The sequence below is a fragment of the Carassius gibelio genome, chromosome A24, assembly GCF_023724105.1.
Source record: "Carassius gibelio isolate Cgi1373 ecotype wild population from Czech Republic chromosome A24, carGib1.2-hapl.c, whole genome shotgun sequence".
NCBI classification, from domain to species: domain Eukaryota; kingdom Metazoa; phylum Chordata; class Actinopteri; order Cypriniformes; family Cyprinidae; genus Carassius; species Carassius gibelio.
This window is the reverse complement of record NC_068394.1, coordinates 12,575,233-12,595,289: the sequence shown is the minus strand read 5'-3', so window position 1 is coordinate 12,595,289 and position 20,057 is coordinate 12,575,233. Positions and strand designations below refer to the sequence as shown.

Here is a 20,057-nt window from a genome sequence, read left to right as displayed (position 1 = left end):
TTGTCAAAATTGAGTTATACACATATTCTTATTCTGTGACAATTTATTTACATTATGTGATGTTTTATTTTAAGTTGTGTACATTTTGGGATTTTTTATTGAAAAAACAAAAAGGTTCTATCTACAGAAGTCAGAACACAAAAACTTTAAAGCTCAATATCTCAAAACTACTCAGAACGCAGAAAGAACCTTATAAATCCAAGGGGACGATATGATGCTTAAGAAACATTTCTTATTATGTTCAGTGTTGGAAAAAAAGTTGCGGTGCTTAATATTTTTGTGAAAACTGCAATTTACTTCTCTTCTTCAGTTCTTACTTCTTCTTGTTTTGATTATGTTTAAGTAATTTTTGCAAATTTATTTTAATTCCTAGCAGTTGTGAACTATGAAGATTAAAAGGCTTTAATAAAGACAGGAAATGGAAGTTGCAGAGCACAAGTGAGTTATTTACACATTTATTTATTATCCTGCATATGCTAGTAGACTTAACATAGACAATGTGGTTTATTTTACAGAAATGTTGACATACATGTACCATGTCAAAGTGTTCTGTGATCACATAATTGTACAGATTACTACATGCATTCAAAGATGCTGATATGTGCAGAAACAGTCTGCAGCTTAAATGTGTCTAAGGACATTGAGATACAAGATAACATCGTTTAAACAAACAAAAACAGAAAAGAGGCAGAAGACAAGAGAGGAAGATATACAATGTAGCAAGGGTGCATGGGAAAACAGGCTATGAACACATTCATATTCAACCACGCTTTCCAAAAAAAAAAAAAAAGAAAACCACACACTTGCCATGACGATATATATCACAAATGATCATGTGATGAAAACTTGGTTGTTCACGGTCCATCAGATGTTAGAGTTCATTTTTCCAATTAAAAATGAGCAAAGTCACACAGATACAAATCCCTTTGCATCTACTGCTCCCATAAAGACTGATGGGAGATGTTTCTGTACTCATATGATGATGTGCTACAAATAAAAAAGCAGTTGTGAGTGCAAGCCTGGTGTGAGTGACGAAGAAAACAAGAGTTTAACAGTACTGACTTTGAGCCCCACTCATTAGCCTTTATTCAACAGGTGCTAAATGGTGAGAATCTTTTAATTTGTGCAATATTTGAAATTGTCATTTTGAAATGCCACAATGCACATGAGAGTCTGCCAATGACAAGATTAAAAAATATATATATTTCAGCAACCAGCTATAAGTAACTTTTATCTTATGAGCTGTTCAAATGGTCAGGGCTCTAAAATTGTATTTTTGAGCATATGCAAGCACTTATAAGACATGAGACATTTCATATGAGCGTTTTGTTTTGCTTGTGTTTTATGGCATGACTTAAAGGCATAGTTCACTTAAAACTGAAAAGTCTGTCATCAGTTCCTCACCATCATATTTTATTTTTGTTTATATAATTTGAATAATATTAGTGTGGCCCAAAACAACACTGAACTCCATTGACTTTCATGGTATAGAAAAATATCAACTATGTTCCACAGAAGAAAGTAAGTCATACAGGTATAGAGGTGAATAGATGATAACAGAATTTTCATTTTTTGGTGAATTATTCCTTTTAAACAGTTGTTGCTGTACATGCAGTATTGAGGAAATTGTAGCAGCTTTAACATGCTGAATAAATATTTCACTCTAAAAAACAAATTCCATTCAATTACCATAATAGAGGTGCCTACAGGGAGTGCAAGCCATGCACAAAATTGGTTAGAAACCTTCATTCATTGATGACTTAAACCCTCAATATTTATATACAGTATCGGCATGTAATATTTGGACACTTAAATTTGATACAAAATATCACAATAAGTAGCATTTGCAAGATGCCTTTTTTTTTAAACTAACTGTACTTTCTTTATTTTTGAGTCATTTTTTAATACTTTTTCCTACCAGTTTATACTGTACATTGATATTTGACAACCAGAAAGTGTCCAAAACCATCTGTCTTAATTTGACTTTTACATTTTGTATTCTTTAAAGAGTGCTTGTGCTATATATCTTTAAAACACATTCAACTTAGTTTGATATTTTGTAAAATTTTGTCCGAATATTTTTTGGGGCAACTGTATATGAGGCATTTAATGCACAGAAGGGAAGCTGACCATCCTGTGGGAATGCATGAGATGGGCCATTATTCAACAGTCTGTCAAAACAGAAACAGGCATGTGACGACATTCTTTTAAAAACAACGACAACAACTGAGACAAGATGATGCGTTCTTTAAACGAAGAAAACATAGACATCTACCATATCAGAAAATTAGTGTCGTAGAAAACCTGAGAACTTAATATTACGCATATCTGTTACTTAAAGACCTGATTTTTACCCCTATAAAAAGTATAATTTTCTGTACAGTGCTATATGAACAAAGCCAACTGATTTATAGCCTTCTCATAAATGTTTATGAGCAGGCACGTGTCATTTCAACCACCATATGGCAGGAAATTGTGTTCGTGCAGAATTTGGTTTAGAAAAAATAGAACCACTGTCAGCATTAATTAATAAAACAAAAAATACTTTTTATGAGCCCATTAAATCATTTAAAGAGTTTGTGTTTCATATTTCAAACGAACCTGTTTGGAGACATTTATAAAAGACTCTCCTAGTCTGATTTGTCAGAAGAATCTTATTTGAAGAATATAACCGGAGTGATTCTGACAGCCACAAAGTATTTTTAAAATTATATTTTTTAAGTGGTAACACTGATATTTCAAATATTAAAGATATATCATCTGAAAAATACGATTGAAGTCTTTGCCTGTACACTTACAAACCATTAGACTGTAAATAAAGTGCCACAATTCTTGGCCTGCATAGATTGCAGTATGCTGTATTGCACTTTCCACCATAGTTCCTCATCCTCGTCTTTTTCACAATCCTCATTCGGCCCATTCAGATTGTGTGATTTCTCCAAACACAATGTACATTTTGAACAATCAGCCAACCGCCACCCCAAAGCAAGTAATATTCATATATTTTTCCAGCAATCTTGGAATAAAGGCAACATAAAATGGATTATTCTCTCATGTGACAGGAAAAACATGTCAGCCAGGTGATAATACATAACTCAGAAGAGAACAACGTATTCTTGAATACTCCGTTAAACCAGACAGAGGTGAGTTTGTTAAGAAATGACTCAAAGGTCAGGCATTTGAATGATACAGATATGGTGAAATATGAATAATAATGAAACAACTCATGTGAAAAATTCAAACTGTAGTGGCCTTTACACTACTGTACTCTTGTCAAAAAAAAAAAAAAAAAAAAAAAAAGATGTGTGTGTGTGCGCGTGTGTGTAAATGAAACCGTAGTTTGTGTTTTGGTCCTTTTGACAATAGCATTACTAGGACATGGGTTTTGAGTTTAAAAAGGGAAATATGTGAACAACATTTGTAGTTTTTAATGTCCAGAACTACTGATTTGATGGTAAAATTAATCTAACACCACTATATAGACTTATTATTATTTTTTTTTTTATGTAATTGACTGTTTGATGTGCTATTGAACATTTCAGTATGTAAAGATAAGTTAAGACATACATACCTGCTGTACCCACGTGTTTGTATGATATATGTTTAAACCTAAAACAATATTTTTTTTGAAGGTTAACATCTTCATTTTATCCAGGCATCTAGCGATGCATAACATTCAATAAACAATTTACAGCTATTGTATATTGTCTGATTGCTATTCTCATTTGGCAAATATGTACAGGTGTTTATGTATCTCTGATATTAAGAAAAAAAGTCTGGTCATTAATTTGAGATTTTGATGCTACTAATTTGAGTACCAAACCAGATAGTAAAATAATAATAATAATATAAGAAAATAAAAACCTCAAATAAATGTGACATTATAGACAATTCCTAGATCATAACATAAACACATCTGCATTAGGTACACATTGCATTTCTACAGAGAGTCATGATATGTTTCAATACGTCGCTACTTTGCAGCTCACTTTTCACAGTCTTTGATGAAAATTCCCTCTTTAAAACAGAAAAAAAGGCTAACGTAAACCCTTTTGACATCTACTATGCCCTCTGTGGCTATGTGCATTGCCATTGGTGTACAGTAGTCTCTAATATTTACCGTGGAGTGCTCTCAGCAAACTAAGCACCGTAAAACAGCTTTGTTAATATGCATGCTCTTGTAGATCTGGGCCTCTATGGCTCTGACTGTCTCTATAAAATAATAAAACAAGTGAAAATGTAAAATGTACAAGTAGGTCTACAGTGTCCTCATTGTTGGTAAATACATTCTAAACAAGTCTCTCGTTTGCACCCGCATCCTCCAGGCCTCATCTGCAAGAAACTGCAGTCTCATTTGCATTATTGACAATGACACAATTACAAGGGACTTTTCATGCCATGCAAAATTAACTTTCAGACCACATCTGCGTGCCCTTTTCTCCACCAGTGCGCTCCACTCTGTATGAATGTCAAGTCACAGTCACATACCGGTTTCGCAAGATGGCGAGTGATTGCCATCCCCCGGCATTAGATGGATCTCTGGCGTAAACATGTGGTTCTCTACTTTGTGTTCACTTTGGTTAGAGTCTGGCTTTTCCTCTCCATTACCACCAACTACCACTTGAGTGCAGTTCTGTGCTGCTAGTTTGGATGAGGAGATGGCTGCGGAAGCCACTTCCATTGAGTTCTGTCCCTCGTGGTAATCCTGTTCCTCCAGGTTTCCCAGAAGCAGCGCTGTCTCCCCAGGATGGTATCCACCAGCTAGTATCTTTGGAGAAAGAACCAAGCCTTTCAATGGGATACTTCCCAGTATTTCAGAATCCGAACAGAGTGGAGAGCATTCTCCCTCCGGGGAGTCATCTTCCAGAAGACTGTTGTTGATATCCTGTGGAGAAGATGTGTTGGGCGGTGTTAGAGGAGCATCCTCTGGTGTTTCTATGAAGTTGACTTTGAGGTCCTTTGTCTTCACTGGATTTGTGCCTCGAATGGAGCTTCTGATGTTTTCTATGACCTCGCTGAAGTTCTCACCATCTGGTCGCTTGTCATTGTCTTGGTTGAGAGTCTCAGTGTTCTCCTCCGGACTCATGTCAAAGGGTGTCAGCTGGCCGAAATGAAGGTGCGGAGGTACTTTCAGTTGCCTTTGCTGAACCTGCTCTGCTGTATAAGAATGGGTGTTGGATGCCTTCTCACCCTGTCCAAATTCAGCGGTGCAACTTGCAAAGCTGTCAACGCTGGATATGCTCCTGACATCCGTTACTGGTCTTTCCTTGGGTTGCCGTTGGGTGTCCGTCGGGACTTCCTTCATCTCCAACTCTACCTTGTGGTTTGACACAGCTGCAGGTTGTGTGCTGTCGACTATGTTGAGATCTGAGAAGGACTGTGTCCTTGCCATCTGGTTATACATTTCCTCTAGTTTCTTAGCATTCAGATGCTGTGGACTTGGCGTTCTGACATATTCCCGTGAGCCGTTTGGGCCACTCTCGGGAAACTTCTTGTCAAAGGATCTGAGGCTGATATCCGAGGATGTGCGCTGTGGAACACCCCAGTGGCTCGGAGAAAGGTGGTTGTCCATTGGCTCTTTATCATCATTTTTGTCCACAGCGACATCCAGTAGCTCCATACTTCGTGCTATGGCATCTTTCAGGTTCATTGAGACAATGCTGCCGTTTCTCTTGGCTCGTTCTAAGGCTTCTCTTCTCTTGATGGCTTTTTCCTGTCGTTTCTGCTCCTTGTAGAACTCAGAGAAGTTATTCACAATAATAGGGATGGGTAAGGCAATGACCAGAACACCAGCAATGCAGCAAAGTCCCCCCACTATTTTGCCAAGCAGAGTCTGTGGATAAATATCTCCATAGCCCACTGTAGTCATGGTGATTGTAGCCCACCAAAACGAAGCTGGGATGCTGGTAAATTTGGTTGCATCCTCATCCTTCTCTGCAAAGAATACCAAACTTGAGAATATCATGATTCCCATGGCTAAGAACAATATGAGTAAGCCGAGCTCATTATAGCTGCGCCTGAGGGTGAATCCAAGAGACTGCAGTCCTGTTGAATGTCTTGCCAACTTCAGAATCCTCAATATTCTCATGATGCGGAATATCTGCACCACCCTCCTCACGTTCTGGAACTGCAGCACACTTTTGTTTGACTCAGTCAGAAAAATAGTGACATAGTAGGGTAATATAGCTAATAAGTCAATGACATTTAGTGGCCCTTTGAAGAATTTCCACTTGTTTGGTGATGACAGGAAGCGCAGGAGATACTCCATTGTAAACCATGCAATACACACGGCTTCAACGTGAGCGAGTTGAGGATTGTCATTGGCTTGGCCAAATTCGTCTATCACTTGAAGTTCGGGCAAGGTGTTCAGGGAAAGTGCTATAGTTGAAAGAATGATGAACAGAATGGATATGATGGCCAATATCTGCAAGAGAAAGAAAAAAATAAAAGATTAAGTCATTATATTTTTTTCTTGAACACTCTTGGTTCATTATTCAAAATGTACAAACGAATCATCAGACCAAAAGATTTTGTTCAATGCTAAAGATTAACTTGCAAAAATATATTTAGTTAAAATGTGTACTCGCTTATGCAATGAAAGCACAAGAGCACAAAGCCATTCTGTCTTTCTTTTTATGCATACAAACACATAATCTTATTTTTTTTTTAAATTATATTATTTGTATGGATCCATTCAAATGAAAGGCAAATCCATTTTAGTGGACAATTAAACACAAAGTTTAACTTTCTTTTTAATTTTCTACTAAAATTCGATTTGTTTTTATTTCAGGATCCATTCGCTTTACAATTGAACATTGTTGGCACCAAGATTAAAGCTTAAAAAAATAGTCTGAGTGTATTTGTTTTGGTTTTAAAAGCAATCACCAAACTTTCTTATGCATGCCTTTTCTCGTGTGCACTTTGTGTATCTCAAGCATCACGATCAACTGGTCATAGAACAGCTCTGGAAAATTTGATAACATAAAAACACAGTAAATCCATTTTGTTATGATTAGAGGAGTTCGATTTCATGTGTGTTTTATTTGTGTGTTGTACGTGGGTCCGGAAACCATAAAAATAAGGGTACACATAAAACTAGTACAAAAATAGCATCCCATTTTCTTTGATTACCTGTGCTGAAGGGGACCTTAATGAATGAGCAAGCATGGAATGGAAATCAAACATGAGCATGAATGAAGTGACACAGCTCTCTGCCCATAAATGGCTTCAGTAAATGAATGAGTGGGAGGATCAAGCATGAGCAGACCTTCCTGCCATTATTGACCAACTTCAGGTTGAGCTTTTCCAATCAAAAAAGGTTGAAGGAAACAGACATCCCTTCACCCACATATTTCTCACTGCAGCCTTTCTGCTGAGAGTATTTCATTCAACATGCACCACTGATCTCTTTCCTTAAACATTTTGAAAGCATGGTGTTGCTGCTCAGTTTTATTATGTCTAGTAAAAAAAAAAAAAAAAAAGGATACCTAAGGATGGCTTTTTTTAAAGACCTGGCAAATTCTCTGTTCTCTCAATGATTGTTTTTTTTCTATACTTTATTGTCTGGCAATCCAGTGAAAGAAGGATTTGGTCATACGTAACTTGTCACATGGACACGCCACCTGCTGTACTTTATCTAGCATTCATTTGTAATCTCCTGCATCTTCAGATGTTTTATGACATTGTAACAATGTACAAACAAAAACACTAAGAGCTCAGCTACAAAAAAAGCAGCAAATTCAAATGATGTCATATATGGTTAAACATCTCTAGAATTTCTGGCTCCTTTTGCATAATTCAAAATGGTAAATCAGGTTCTTAAGTGTCTTGTGTATCTAATTTATCTTCCTTTACAAATATTGATTCATTGTCGATGTACAGTATAACCGCATGCTAATGTTCCATTTCCTGTGGTGTACCATGACTCTATTAAGTTTGTGCCGTGTATAGCTGTGAAACTGCAGGAGATAGTTTTATGTACAAGTAACATTTCCTTGCTTTGCTACAGTATTTAATAAAAAAATAACCATAATATTATATTATATATTCAGAAATAATATTTACTAATAATTAAAATAATGAAATTTGGTGCTGAATATTTATTTCATTTAATATACTTAGCAGTATTGTTAATTTACTTTAAATTTAAATAAATCTCTAATTAATCTCTAAAGGTCAAAATAGCAGCGGATAAAAGGCTAATTTTCTTCTTTTCTTCTGTTGAACATAAAATAAGATATTTTGAATAAAATTTGTCAGCAAACAGTTATTTTTAGTTTACATTTAGGAATCACTATTTTATTCTATTGACAGTCATGGGCCTTAAATAAATATTTTCATCACTACTGTTCAAAAGTTTGGGTTCAGTTAGATTTCTTGAAATTAATGAATACTTTTATTTCACAAAAAGGGCTCATAGTCCCCTCTGTGTTGATTTCTACTCTATTATTCTTGCAATATTAATGCAAATTATCCTGTATATCCTCGGTGGTGAATAAAGTGATAGTGATGTCATAAAGGGAGTGGCTTAAGTGCCCACTTACATAAACCACTGAATCTGTCCAATATTTAGCCGACCGCATACATGGTTGAACCATAATATAAGGCATGCTCAAGACAGAAGATATTGCCATGAAATGAGCTAATGCATTTTATCTCAGGCCACAGAGTTCCCGCTGTTCTACATTTTGTAAAGCAAGAGCGATTGTGGTTCAGGAACTATTATAATAAGCACTCGATGGAAACCTATTAGCAGCATGTCCCATCAGTCAAGCATGGATTTTCTGAAGAAGTGTGAAGTCATGGTGTTTCGAGGACACTGAGTGCCATCTCACTTTTACTCTCCCGAGCAACTTAAATCCCATTCCGGATTACAACATTAGCTACGTGTCCTGTATCTGCACTGCATGCACTTGCCCGTACGCAATGTGTTGTGGAATTAATTTAGCACCTAAAGTCATAAGTACAAACCAGATTCCAAAAAAGTTGGGACACTGTACAAATTGTGAGTAAAAAAGGAATGGAATAATTTACAAATCTCATAAACTTTATCATATTTATTATATTTATTAAATAAATATTTTATTCAAAATAGAATATAGATATATCAAATGTTGAAAGTGAAACATTTTTAAACGTCATGCCAAATATTGGCTCATTTTGGAATTATTGAGAGCTACACATTCCAACAAAGTTGGGACAGGTAGCAATAAGAGGCCGGAAAAGTTAACAAGGAACAGCTGAAGGACCAATTTGCAACTTATTAAGCAAGGCAAGGCAAGGCAAGTTTACTTATATAGTACATTTCATACACAATGGTAATTCAAAGTGCTTAACAGAAAAGAAAGTAAAATAGAATATATGAAGAATGAAGAAAAAATAATAACAAAAATAAAAAGCCATTTTAAAACTTTGGAAATGATTTAAAAATGGACTTATTTAAAATGAATTGAAAACAGTTAATATACAGTGAATATGTAAAATACAGTGTATACAGTATAAGGACCTGAGGACTGGTGTGATATGCTCAGATTTTCTGTGTTCTGGATGAGCTACCGCTGTCTAATTGTCTTTTTGGGAAGGCCGGTGAGGAGCCCATTACAGTAGTCCACCCTGCTGGTGATAAAGGCATGAACGAGTTTCTCCAAGTCTTGACTGGAAATCTAATTCTTGCAATGTTTTTTATATGATAGTATGCTGATTTAGTTACTGCTTTGACATGACAACTGAAACTAAGGCCTATCTCCAGAATCACACCAAGATTCCTGACTTCCCGATTAGGTCAATTGACAACATCATTGGGTATAAAAAGAGCCTCTCAGAGTGGCAGTGTCTTTCGGAAGTCAAGATGGGCAGAGGATCAATTCCCAGATCACCAATTCCCCCAATGCTGCAGCGAAAAAAAGTGGAGCAACGTCAGAAAGGAGTTTATCAGAGAAAAATTGCAAAGAGTTTAAAGTTATCATCATCTACAGTGCATAATACCATCCAAAGATTCAGAGAATCTGGAACAATCTCTGTGCGTAAGGGTCAAGGCCTTAAAACCATACTGGATGCCCATGATCTTCGGGGCCCTTAGACAGCACTGCATCACATACAGGAATGCTACTGTAATGGAAATCACAACTTGGGCTCAGGAATACTTCCAGAAAACATTGTTGGTGAACACAATCCACCTTGCCATTCGCCATTGCTGGCTAAAACTCTATAGGTCAAAAAAGAAGCTATCTAAACATGATCCAGAAGCGCAGGCATTTTTTTCTGGGCCAAAGCTCATTTAAAATGGACTGTGGCAAAGTGGAAAACTGTTCTGTGGTCAGATGACTCAAAATTTGAAGTTCTTTCTTGGAAAACTTGGACGCCATGTCATCCGCACTAAAGAGGACAAGGACAACCCAAGTTGTTATCAGCACTCAGTTCAGAAGCCTGCATCTCTGATGGTATGGGGTTGCATGAGTGAGTGTGGCATGGACAGCTTACACATCTGGAAACGCACCATCAATGCTGAAAGGTATATCCAAGTTCTAGAACAACATATGCTCCCATCCAGACGTCGTCTCTTTCAGGGAACACCTTGCAATTTCCAACATGACAATGCCAGACCACATACTGCATCAACTAGAACATCATGGCTGCGTAGAAGAAGGATCAGGGTACTGAAATGGCCAGCCTGCAGTCCAGATCTTTCAACCATAGAAACATTTGGTGCATCATAAAGAGGAAGATGCAACAAAGAAGACCTAAGACAGTTGAGTAACTAGAAGCCTGTATTAGACAAGAATGGGACAACATTCCTATTCGTAAACTTGAGCAACTTGTCTCCTCAGTCCCCAGACGTTTGCAGAGTGTTATAAAAAGAAGAGGGGATGCCACACAGTGGTAAACATGGCCTTGTCCCAACTTTTTTGAAATGTGTTGTTGCCATGAAATTTTAAATCAACTTATTTTCCCTTGAAAATTACACATTTTCTAAACATTGTTTAAACATTTGATATGTCATCTATGTTGTATTCTGAATAAAATATTGAAATTCGAAAGTTCCACATCATTCCATACCTTTTTTTATTCACATTTTGTACAGTGTCCCAACTTTTTTGGAATCGGGTTTGTATTATTTAACCTCCTGCCCTAGCTCTTTCTATCAATCAGTCATATGCTTCCAAATCCCAAACAGCTGGAGATGCACTGGAAATCACATACATGTAGGAAAAATTACAGTGAGCGAGATCAAATGAATACGGATCAAAGTGTCTGACCTTATTTCTGTGGATCCTATAGAAGTGACCTGCATGAAGTGGGAGGTTTTAAATAGATAAATTATGACATGCATTCATGTATGCTTTTCGACTTCATTGGGATAATCCCTTCAGGAAGGACCCCATAGCTTGCAAGTTTGTTTGCTTCTGCCTGTCCATAAACTTCATTGCCTAGGAGGACACACATTGTTGGTAGTTGTCTTGTCTGTTACAAAATGTCATCCTGCAGCTTCCAGTAAATCTATAAAATGTGTTACATGAGCTTTGGGATTAAATGTTTTGTCTTGTGGTGCAAAGATAGATCTAACAAAAGGGAAAAATGTCTCTGAAAAGAACTGTCATGGGAGCAGTGTTAATGGCATCAACAATATTTTGGAAGATAATGGTGATAAAAAAAACTAATAAATAAAAATATGGCAACAAAATTTTACATCTATCACAATAAAAATCAATGCTTTTTTGCCTGAGTAAAATGACAGTTTAATCAATGACATCAAGTGCAAAATGATATAAAATATTCAAACATTTTACAGATTTTTGAATTTAGATATTAATATCTAGGTCAAATCTAATTTAAGAGGATAAAAGAAACATTTAAATGATGAGTGAAAAAGTATAAAATTACATGAAATAGGACATTGAAATTGTAGTCTTAAAATGAACTAAAACCAAAATATATGAATATGTCATGACCAAATATTAACAAAATATTTTGTCATGAAATATTTGATATATATATTTTTGTATTTTGTATAAATATTTTGTAAAAAATAATAAAAAAAAACATTGTATGTATGTACAGCGTGGGAAATATTTATTTGACCCCCAGCTGATTGTGTACATTTGCCCACTTACAAAGAAATTAAGGTTCTCTAATTCTAATGGTAGGTTTATTTTAAAGTATAGAGACAGATTACCAAAATAAAAAATAAAAAACTTTACATAAAGGTTAGAAATTGATTTGCATTTCATTGAGTGAACTAAGTATTTGATCCCCAAGGAAAACATGACTTAGTACTTTGTGCAGAAAGCCTAGTAGGCAAGCACAGAGGTAAGATGTTTTTTTTTTTTTTTAGTTGGTCACCAGGTTTGCAGACATCTCAGGAGGGATTTTGATCCACTCCTCTTTACAGATCTTCTCTCAATCCTTCAGGTTTTTCTGCTGTCATTTGGCAATTCAAAGTTTCAGCTCCCTCCACAGATTTTCTGTAGGATTGAGGTCTGGAACCGGCTAGGCTCCTCCATGACCTTAATCTGCTTGTTCTTGAGCCACTTCTTTGTTTCCTTGGCGGTATGTTTTGGGTCATTGTAGTCCTTGAAGACTTATCCATGACCCATCTTCAGTGTTCTGGCTGAGGGAAGGAGGTACTCGACCAAGATTTTACAGCCCTGTTCATTTCCCCCTCAATGCAGTGAAGCCGCCCTGTATCATTAGAAGAAAAAAAATCATTATGTTCTTTCTAAAACTTTAAACGGGCCTGTACATGTGCCTTCCTGAGAAGGGGGACCTTGCGGTAAATTGCGGCGTAGTGTGTTACCAATGTTTTGCTTGGTGACTGTGTTCCCAACTACCTTAAGATCATTACCAAGCTCCTCCTGTGTAGTTCTGGGCTGATCCACCTTTCTCATGATCATCCTTACCTCACCAGGCATATATATATATATATATTTATATTGTTTTCCAAGACTGATGCAAATAATTAAAGGGAATATTCCCAGGCTGGCTGATGTTTCTCAGACTAGTTTGTGTCACTGGAATCTAAATGAGGAGAGCAAATAAATAAAATAAATTCCACATCAACCTCTGCTTATGGCCTAAGTCTCACTGACTGCTTTGACAAGCTCAAGAGTCTTTGGTCACACCAAACCCAGAAAAACCAAGGCTTGAGTAAGCAGCTTTGAACACAGCTTTGAACACATTTTCTCAATCCAAACCTTTCCATGTAAAGATATTCAATAGGAAAGACTTGGTGAAAAAATCCAGCCAAACCAGCAAAAGCATGAAACATCCCCTTGCTTCATGGTCCCAAGGTTTTTAATCACCTGTCATTTTATTCACCTGTCACCTCTTCCATGCAGCCCTAAGAATAGGCTATTCCACAGAGTCTCTAACTTCTATTTAGCCACCTGTCACCAGGGACAGCCATGTCATTTCCTGGCTTTCTGTGCTGTGGTTGGGCTTCACCTGCATGCCGTGAAAGAAAAGCGACTTGGGCCACACCAGTCTGTATGTCAACTAAGAGAGGTTATTGATTGAGTACACATCACATTATGGACACTGTGCAGAGCAAGCTCTGCCAAGCCATATCGATCGGCCACTTTGTACATTATCGTGCCTGATGCGCTTCGAACTGGGATAGTTTGCTGTCCCGTATCATCAATATGCACTCCACAGATTGGGCTACTTCTTAAGCATGGGATCAATTCTTGTCATTCTGGCTAGGGAAATGCTGAAGGATCATCCAATGTGAGACTCAAATATTGTTATTAAATTTGTTTTATTAAAATTAACTGGAAATATATGATGCTTGCCGTTCCAGGTGAAAGATACTGTCCTTGTGGAGAGTGTCATTTTAAAGCCTTATATAGATTATGAACTTCCTTCATAGAGACAAAAGATCAACAGGCAATAATATATATTCAGGCAGAATGCCAGTTATGAAATGTTACTTGGCATCAGTAAAAATGTTATAGAACTGCAGTAGTTAAATGACAAATAGCGTTTTTAATGTTAAAATTAAAACTTTTACATTTTTGGTATCTAAAATAAAACTTCAATAATATAAACTATAAATATCAGACATTAAAAAACAAAGAAGCTTAAACTAAAATTAAACTTACAGAAAGTTCCCATGTTAAGATAAATCGGGAGTATGTGCAGAGGTGTGTATGCTGGTTGAACATGATGTTACTGTAGTTCAAGACTAAATGTGAACATGCATTTACTCATCTCACTTGCACAAAATCAGATTCAGTATTCATCAAAAGGAATCACTAAATGCTAAAAAAGCTAACTCAGAACTTTATGCAAACCTTAAAATATTAAGTATGTTAAATAACACAAATATCCTTATACTTGACCCATTTCATTATATTAACCAGTGTTTGCTGCTGTCCATAAATGATCCAGTTCAACCACACTAATAAGCAAAAATGACTTTAGTGTGGTGTAATGATGTAGAAGAATGTGTTGAACTTTCTTCTCTTGCGTCCTATTCTTCATGCAATCCAGAATGGCAGAGCAGCTGAAAGGTTTGTTTAAGCTTTTAAAATGTACATTTGAAAGATATATCTAACAAAAGATATATCTTTGAAAAATACAAAAAAAATATTGAATTTACATTACCTTCAGCCTCACTTTTGGTGTGAAAGGGTTTTTACATCTGCCATAGATATAACTTTTTTATATTATAAAACAAACAAGCAAGCCCAGGCCAGATGATAGGAAGTAATGCAAAAGTAACATAAAAAATCTCCACAAAACTCCCTTTTAGGGACTAACACAATACTGTAAAGCATTACCTTTAAAAGTAACCTTCCCCAACACTGCTGATATTATTGTCACGGGAGGAAAATAATTTTTTAAAGCTTTTGTTTTTGCCAGAGAATCTTTGAGTTCACTTTATAAAACATTTGCGTTCTTTCGTAAAACTATTGCATTTTCCTCTAATTTTTTTTGTACCATCACCATGTCCTTTTAGGGGCTCCATACACCTGAAATTGTAATGCTCTGTGTTTTTGTTTCCAGCATTTTCTTTTTATGCAGTTTATTTCTTATTTATCACTCTAGTCATGGCATACCAGCTCCAAACACTTGAAATAAATGTGCAAGTGTCAAAGAATGTGAATGAGAGGTGCTGGCAGCATCTTTTAAACACAATATCCATATCAAAAGTTAGCAGTTAATAAGCATTGATTTATCCTGACAAATCTTGGTTTTTTAAAATGTGGCAAATTAAATTAAATGAATGGTAATGTTGCTGAGCTTCAGGGGGTCCATATGTTTGACTGCCACGGTAAATACGCATGAAGTGATTGGCACTGGGTACAGAGAGCTCCACTCAGGTCCGTCCCGGGCTCAGCTCCACAATGTTGATACCTACAGTACGAGACTTTATTGTCTGGGCTATAAAAATTTTTGGTTGTACAAGCTCCAAGGTTTTAAGGATTTTGGGAGCCAAGCCAATCCCATTCAGTCTCAGCAAGAGCAATGACCGCTGATCCATAAATGCTGAAGAAAAACCACAGAAAAATAAAGTCAGGGGTGTCAAGAAGCCCACAAATGATATTTCATGATGAAAATATAGATATGCTCCACTGAATGCTTGGTCTACAAATTACACCACTTCCTCAAAGTCCTGACAACCCTACTGTGGATTCCCTGAATGTAAAGTAGGAATCCATCAATGTACTTGATTAAATTCAGTCCTTTGTGTCATGCTCTGACTGTTTTCAATTAATGATGCTAATGAAGACAACATTTAGCCTCCTCATTTTCCTTTAACATTTCCTAATATGATCGATAATGAGCCTTGATATGCTTTACTGAATAATTCCTCACCACTCAGAATGTCTTGTAAATGTTCTTGCTTAATCTTAAATTTCACTAATACAGACGTCTCTTATCACTTTGGAGACATAAGGAAAAGACAGAAGTGCAAACAAAACATCTTTTTTTTTTTTTTAATCAATTTGACAAATGAGTGTCATGTATAATGGATGCACTCTTGTAAAAGGTTGCAGGGAAACCCTGGAGCCACAGCTTCTAGTGTAATGACTTTCCAATGGGTAAATCTAATTAGACTGAAAGTGCTAGCTATTAGATCTCATTGACTCACCTAGCTATTCACAGCACTGCTGGCATTGTCTCGTTTTAAACCTTTGGTCTATTGTAGCTTGCCGCTTGACATCTCCTCTACAATGTCTGTCCTTCTGTCTTTGACAGATGCCAATACTATTGATACAGCTTCTGTCAAAGCTTTCGTCAAAGGCTTAGGGAGAACAGTCTAGCCTTAAGCTTCAATGCAAGCCAATGCTTTGAATGCAGCAGTAAATACCCTTGTAAATGTTGAACGGGAGGTTCTCAGATGGATTGATGGGTGGGGGAAGTGGAAGAAAACTTGCTGTCATATAATGAAAGATGAGCCAAGTTTCAAGAAATCCCTTAATAGAGCCGCAGTGTCCCACAATGTACCTGCTAATCCATACGGGGCTTCTTTGAGCTGTCATCCACAAAAAATGCAAAAGTGAAAATAAATAAATAAATAAATATTTATGATGCAGACATGTCTGGGTCATATAGGCTATTTTAAACAATGATATTATTATTATTATTATTAGTAGTTTATTAATCACATTACAATTAGATCTCAGCATTTCGATGGTATTCGGTGTCAATTGTTTAATGCAAGTGTTTTTATTTGACCAAAATTAAACGATTAAAATAATTTCAGTATCTGCTTAAAACAAGAGAGAACAAAAGACAAACATTAATGAAAAACTTTAAAAACTTAAAAAAATAGAAATGTTGCCTTGGCAGCTAAGTGAAATAAGTTAAAGTTCTAAAATGACTAAAACTAAAACTGGAACAAAAATAGAGCTATACTGAAATATATATTTAAAAATTACAAAAGTTTTTACCAACATTACTAAAACAAACTAAAATGAAAACTGAAATGATAAAAATCAAAAAAAATTAAAAATTGTAATAAATATTATAACAGTATATAAATATTAATACAAGACTGATGCAAAATAAAAATTCAGTAAAAATATATTCAAAGCAAGGCATTAAATGAAAACAAGCCATAATGTAACTGAATCATATTCATTTTTTTTAACCAATAAAACAATAATATTTACATAAATATTAATACATTTTACTAAACGATAAAACATGCCACAAGGAGACATCCAATTAATTTTTGACTAGGAACTCAATGAATGGACAGATTCAAGAAAATGTATCAAACTTACCAGTTTTAAAGGTGTTTTTGCTATTGAAAATTAAACCAGAGATGCTATTAAACCACTCTCACATTGATAGATAGGCCTAAATGTTACATATAATATAAATCACCTGAAAATATTCTCAATATTCGTTTTTGCTTAATTTTATATTGCACCAAAATATATTGTGATTACATGATATATATTGATCAGCCCTTTTTGCACTGTTGCACCATTGAAAGAACACAACTGGATTCTCTGTGCTTATAAAAAAATGCTTATGCATTGTCACCCAAGAGGCAAAGTGATTTTGTATTTATGATGTCTTTAGGACACCTTCAAGACACTGGAAGCACACAACAGGCCCGAGCATCCTTCCTTTTAAACCTTACTTCCAATTTTACTTGCAGTAATTTAAACTCCTTATATTCAAAGCAGGGCACTCAGCATTTTGGAGGCTTTTTTTTGTCTTGTAACTATGCAATGGCACTCGCGGGGTTCAATCAATCTATACCTTAAAATGTGAAGCTCAGTTTATGAGCAGCATCTCCTGCTGTGTGGGCTGATAGGGCTTAAAATGAACCGTAATGAATAACAGATTCACTCCCACTCACTGGTCATCCTTTCTTTCTTTCTTTCTTTCTTTCTTTCTTTCTTTCTTTCTTTCTTTCTTTCTTTTGGATGTTTTGCAAGCTATCAGCGTTTCAGAGTGTTGCAGCTAAGGGCTGTGAGCTTCTGCTTTGTGGGAAGAGATGCCCATGTAACTTTAACTAATTGGTGTTTCTATTCACTGTGAAGCATTTTCAGAGATGGATGACTTGAGATTTCCCTCTCTCACATTCCACAAGCTCTTCTCTGGTGCTTTTCCAAGTAATGATAGCCTCTTAAATACCATCTCTTGCAGTCTGCCATCTGTTCTCTGAACGTATTCAAGGTCTGTTGCTGAATTCTGCATATTTCTAATTTCTTCACCACTTGCAAGAACCATGTCACCTACAGAAAGCAGGCATAATCTAGGATGCGTCTGTTCAAATACACAAAACTAATGAGGCAGATCAGCTCTGGACCTGTGGACTAATTAGGGAAATACAGTAAATTTACTGATACTGTACATACAGTAAGAAATCACGAGAATAACAATCAGGATTTTTTTTACATATTTTGGTGAATTTGATTCATGCTTTCAGCTACCATTAAGACACATTTCATCTATTTAAATCCATTTAGCAGGATTTTACCCTAAAATAAATAGCCATAAACTGTGAAAAAATCATCCGATTCTGGGCCTGCTAAGTAAGGGATAATGTACATCCAGCCGGTTGTTATCTCAGAATAAACCCTCGAAAGGGTGATCAGGTCTTGTATCAGCCTGAAGGGGTTTATTCTGAGATAACAACCAACTGGATGTACATTATCATGCTTATTACATGGCTAAAAAAGATTTGTTTTTTTACATTATATTTAAATTATTACTGAAGTCTTTCATTGTAGCATACAGTAGCTAAGTGTTTTCAGTCACAAGATGGTGCCAGACTGTCAACAATAGCGGAGTGACTTATTAAGCACACAAGTAGTACCGGTCAAGATAACTAGTAGGACCTTGATGAGTGGTGTGTTATTCAATTTGGCGGTTGTTATCTGGGAATAACATATTGCTGGATGGCGTGATTGACCAATCAGAATCAGGTAAATGATGATAAATAATAATATATAGTATTACATATAAAATATTTATAGTAATGCTAATAATAATAGAGAATGTTTAATGAGCTGTTAATAAGCATGATTTGAAAATACTGCTTTGTCATCATATTGATAAATTCCATTTTCAATTCCATTAAGTTATTTTGGAGATCACAGATTTATATGGAAACTGATTAGACCTGGATTGTTTTAGACTTTATTAAACTATAATGCATTCTGTGCAAAGTTAATCTTTTGAACCATTTACACAGACATTTTCATTGTTTTAATGGACCGGACAGTAGAGAATGACTGGAGAGCATGGGGTGGAGAGTTGGGAATGGGACTGGCTAAGGACCCCAAAGGAGTCAAAGCATAAAGTCGGGTCACCTGAGGGGCAGTTGCACTATTTGTCAGTGTGCTAACTCTAGGCGATCAGTGCCAACAATGCACAATTTCAACAATACGATCTAAAAGAATTTGTTGTCTTGTTCGTCCCTCTGGTGGATAATATTAAAGGGGTCAGACAACATTGCTAAAAAGAACATAATTTTGTGTATTTGATGAAATGCAATGTGTTTATGTGATTTAAGGTTGAAAAAACCCATTATTTTCTACATACTGTATATTATTGTTGCTCCTCTATGCCCTGCCTGTCTGAAACGCGTCGATTTTTACAAAGCTCATTGTTCTGAAAAGCGTGGTTTGCTCTGATTGGCCAGCTATCTAGTGGATTGTGATTGGCCGAATACCTCAAGCGTGTGATGGAAATGTTACACCTAGGAATGTGCGACACCACTTATTGTGTTTTTTCGATATCGATACGATACTTCTAAATAGAACTTTTTAAATGATTTAATTTATTATTTTATGTAATTTATTATATTTATTATTTGATTTCCATTTGAATTGGTTCATTAGAAAGTAGACATTTCACTCTCTATAGATATGTTTTCATTTCTTTAAGGCAAATATACACAGAGCTTCGTGCTCAAGTTCACAGAGACCAAGATGGTAGAAAGCACATCCCATTTGCTTTCATTATTTTACAAAAGTGAAAAGTTTTGTTGTTATTGTGAGTGCACACAAATAAATGTAGTCTTTACAGATTTTAATTATGTATCACTCTTATCTGTATGCCCAAAAATGAGGAGTATTTTATAAGTAAGT

General features: G+C 35.8%; 1 protein-coding gene across 1 annotated transcript in view; it reads right to left on the bottom strand.

The window, feature by feature from the left end:
* Window positions 1–439: 439 nt before the first annotated feature.
* LOC127946532 (potassium voltage-gated channel subfamily B member 2-like) overlaps window positions 440–20,057 on the bottom strand; it is a 101,421-nt gene continuing 81,803 nt past the window's right edge. The window contains exon 3 of the mRNA XM_052543165.1: window positions 440–6,424. Coding sequence (XP_052399125.1) covers window positions 4,481–6,424 — 1,944 coding nt within the window. The 3' untranslated portion in view covers window positions 440–4,480. The remainder of the gene's footprint in view (window positions 6,425–20,057) is intronic.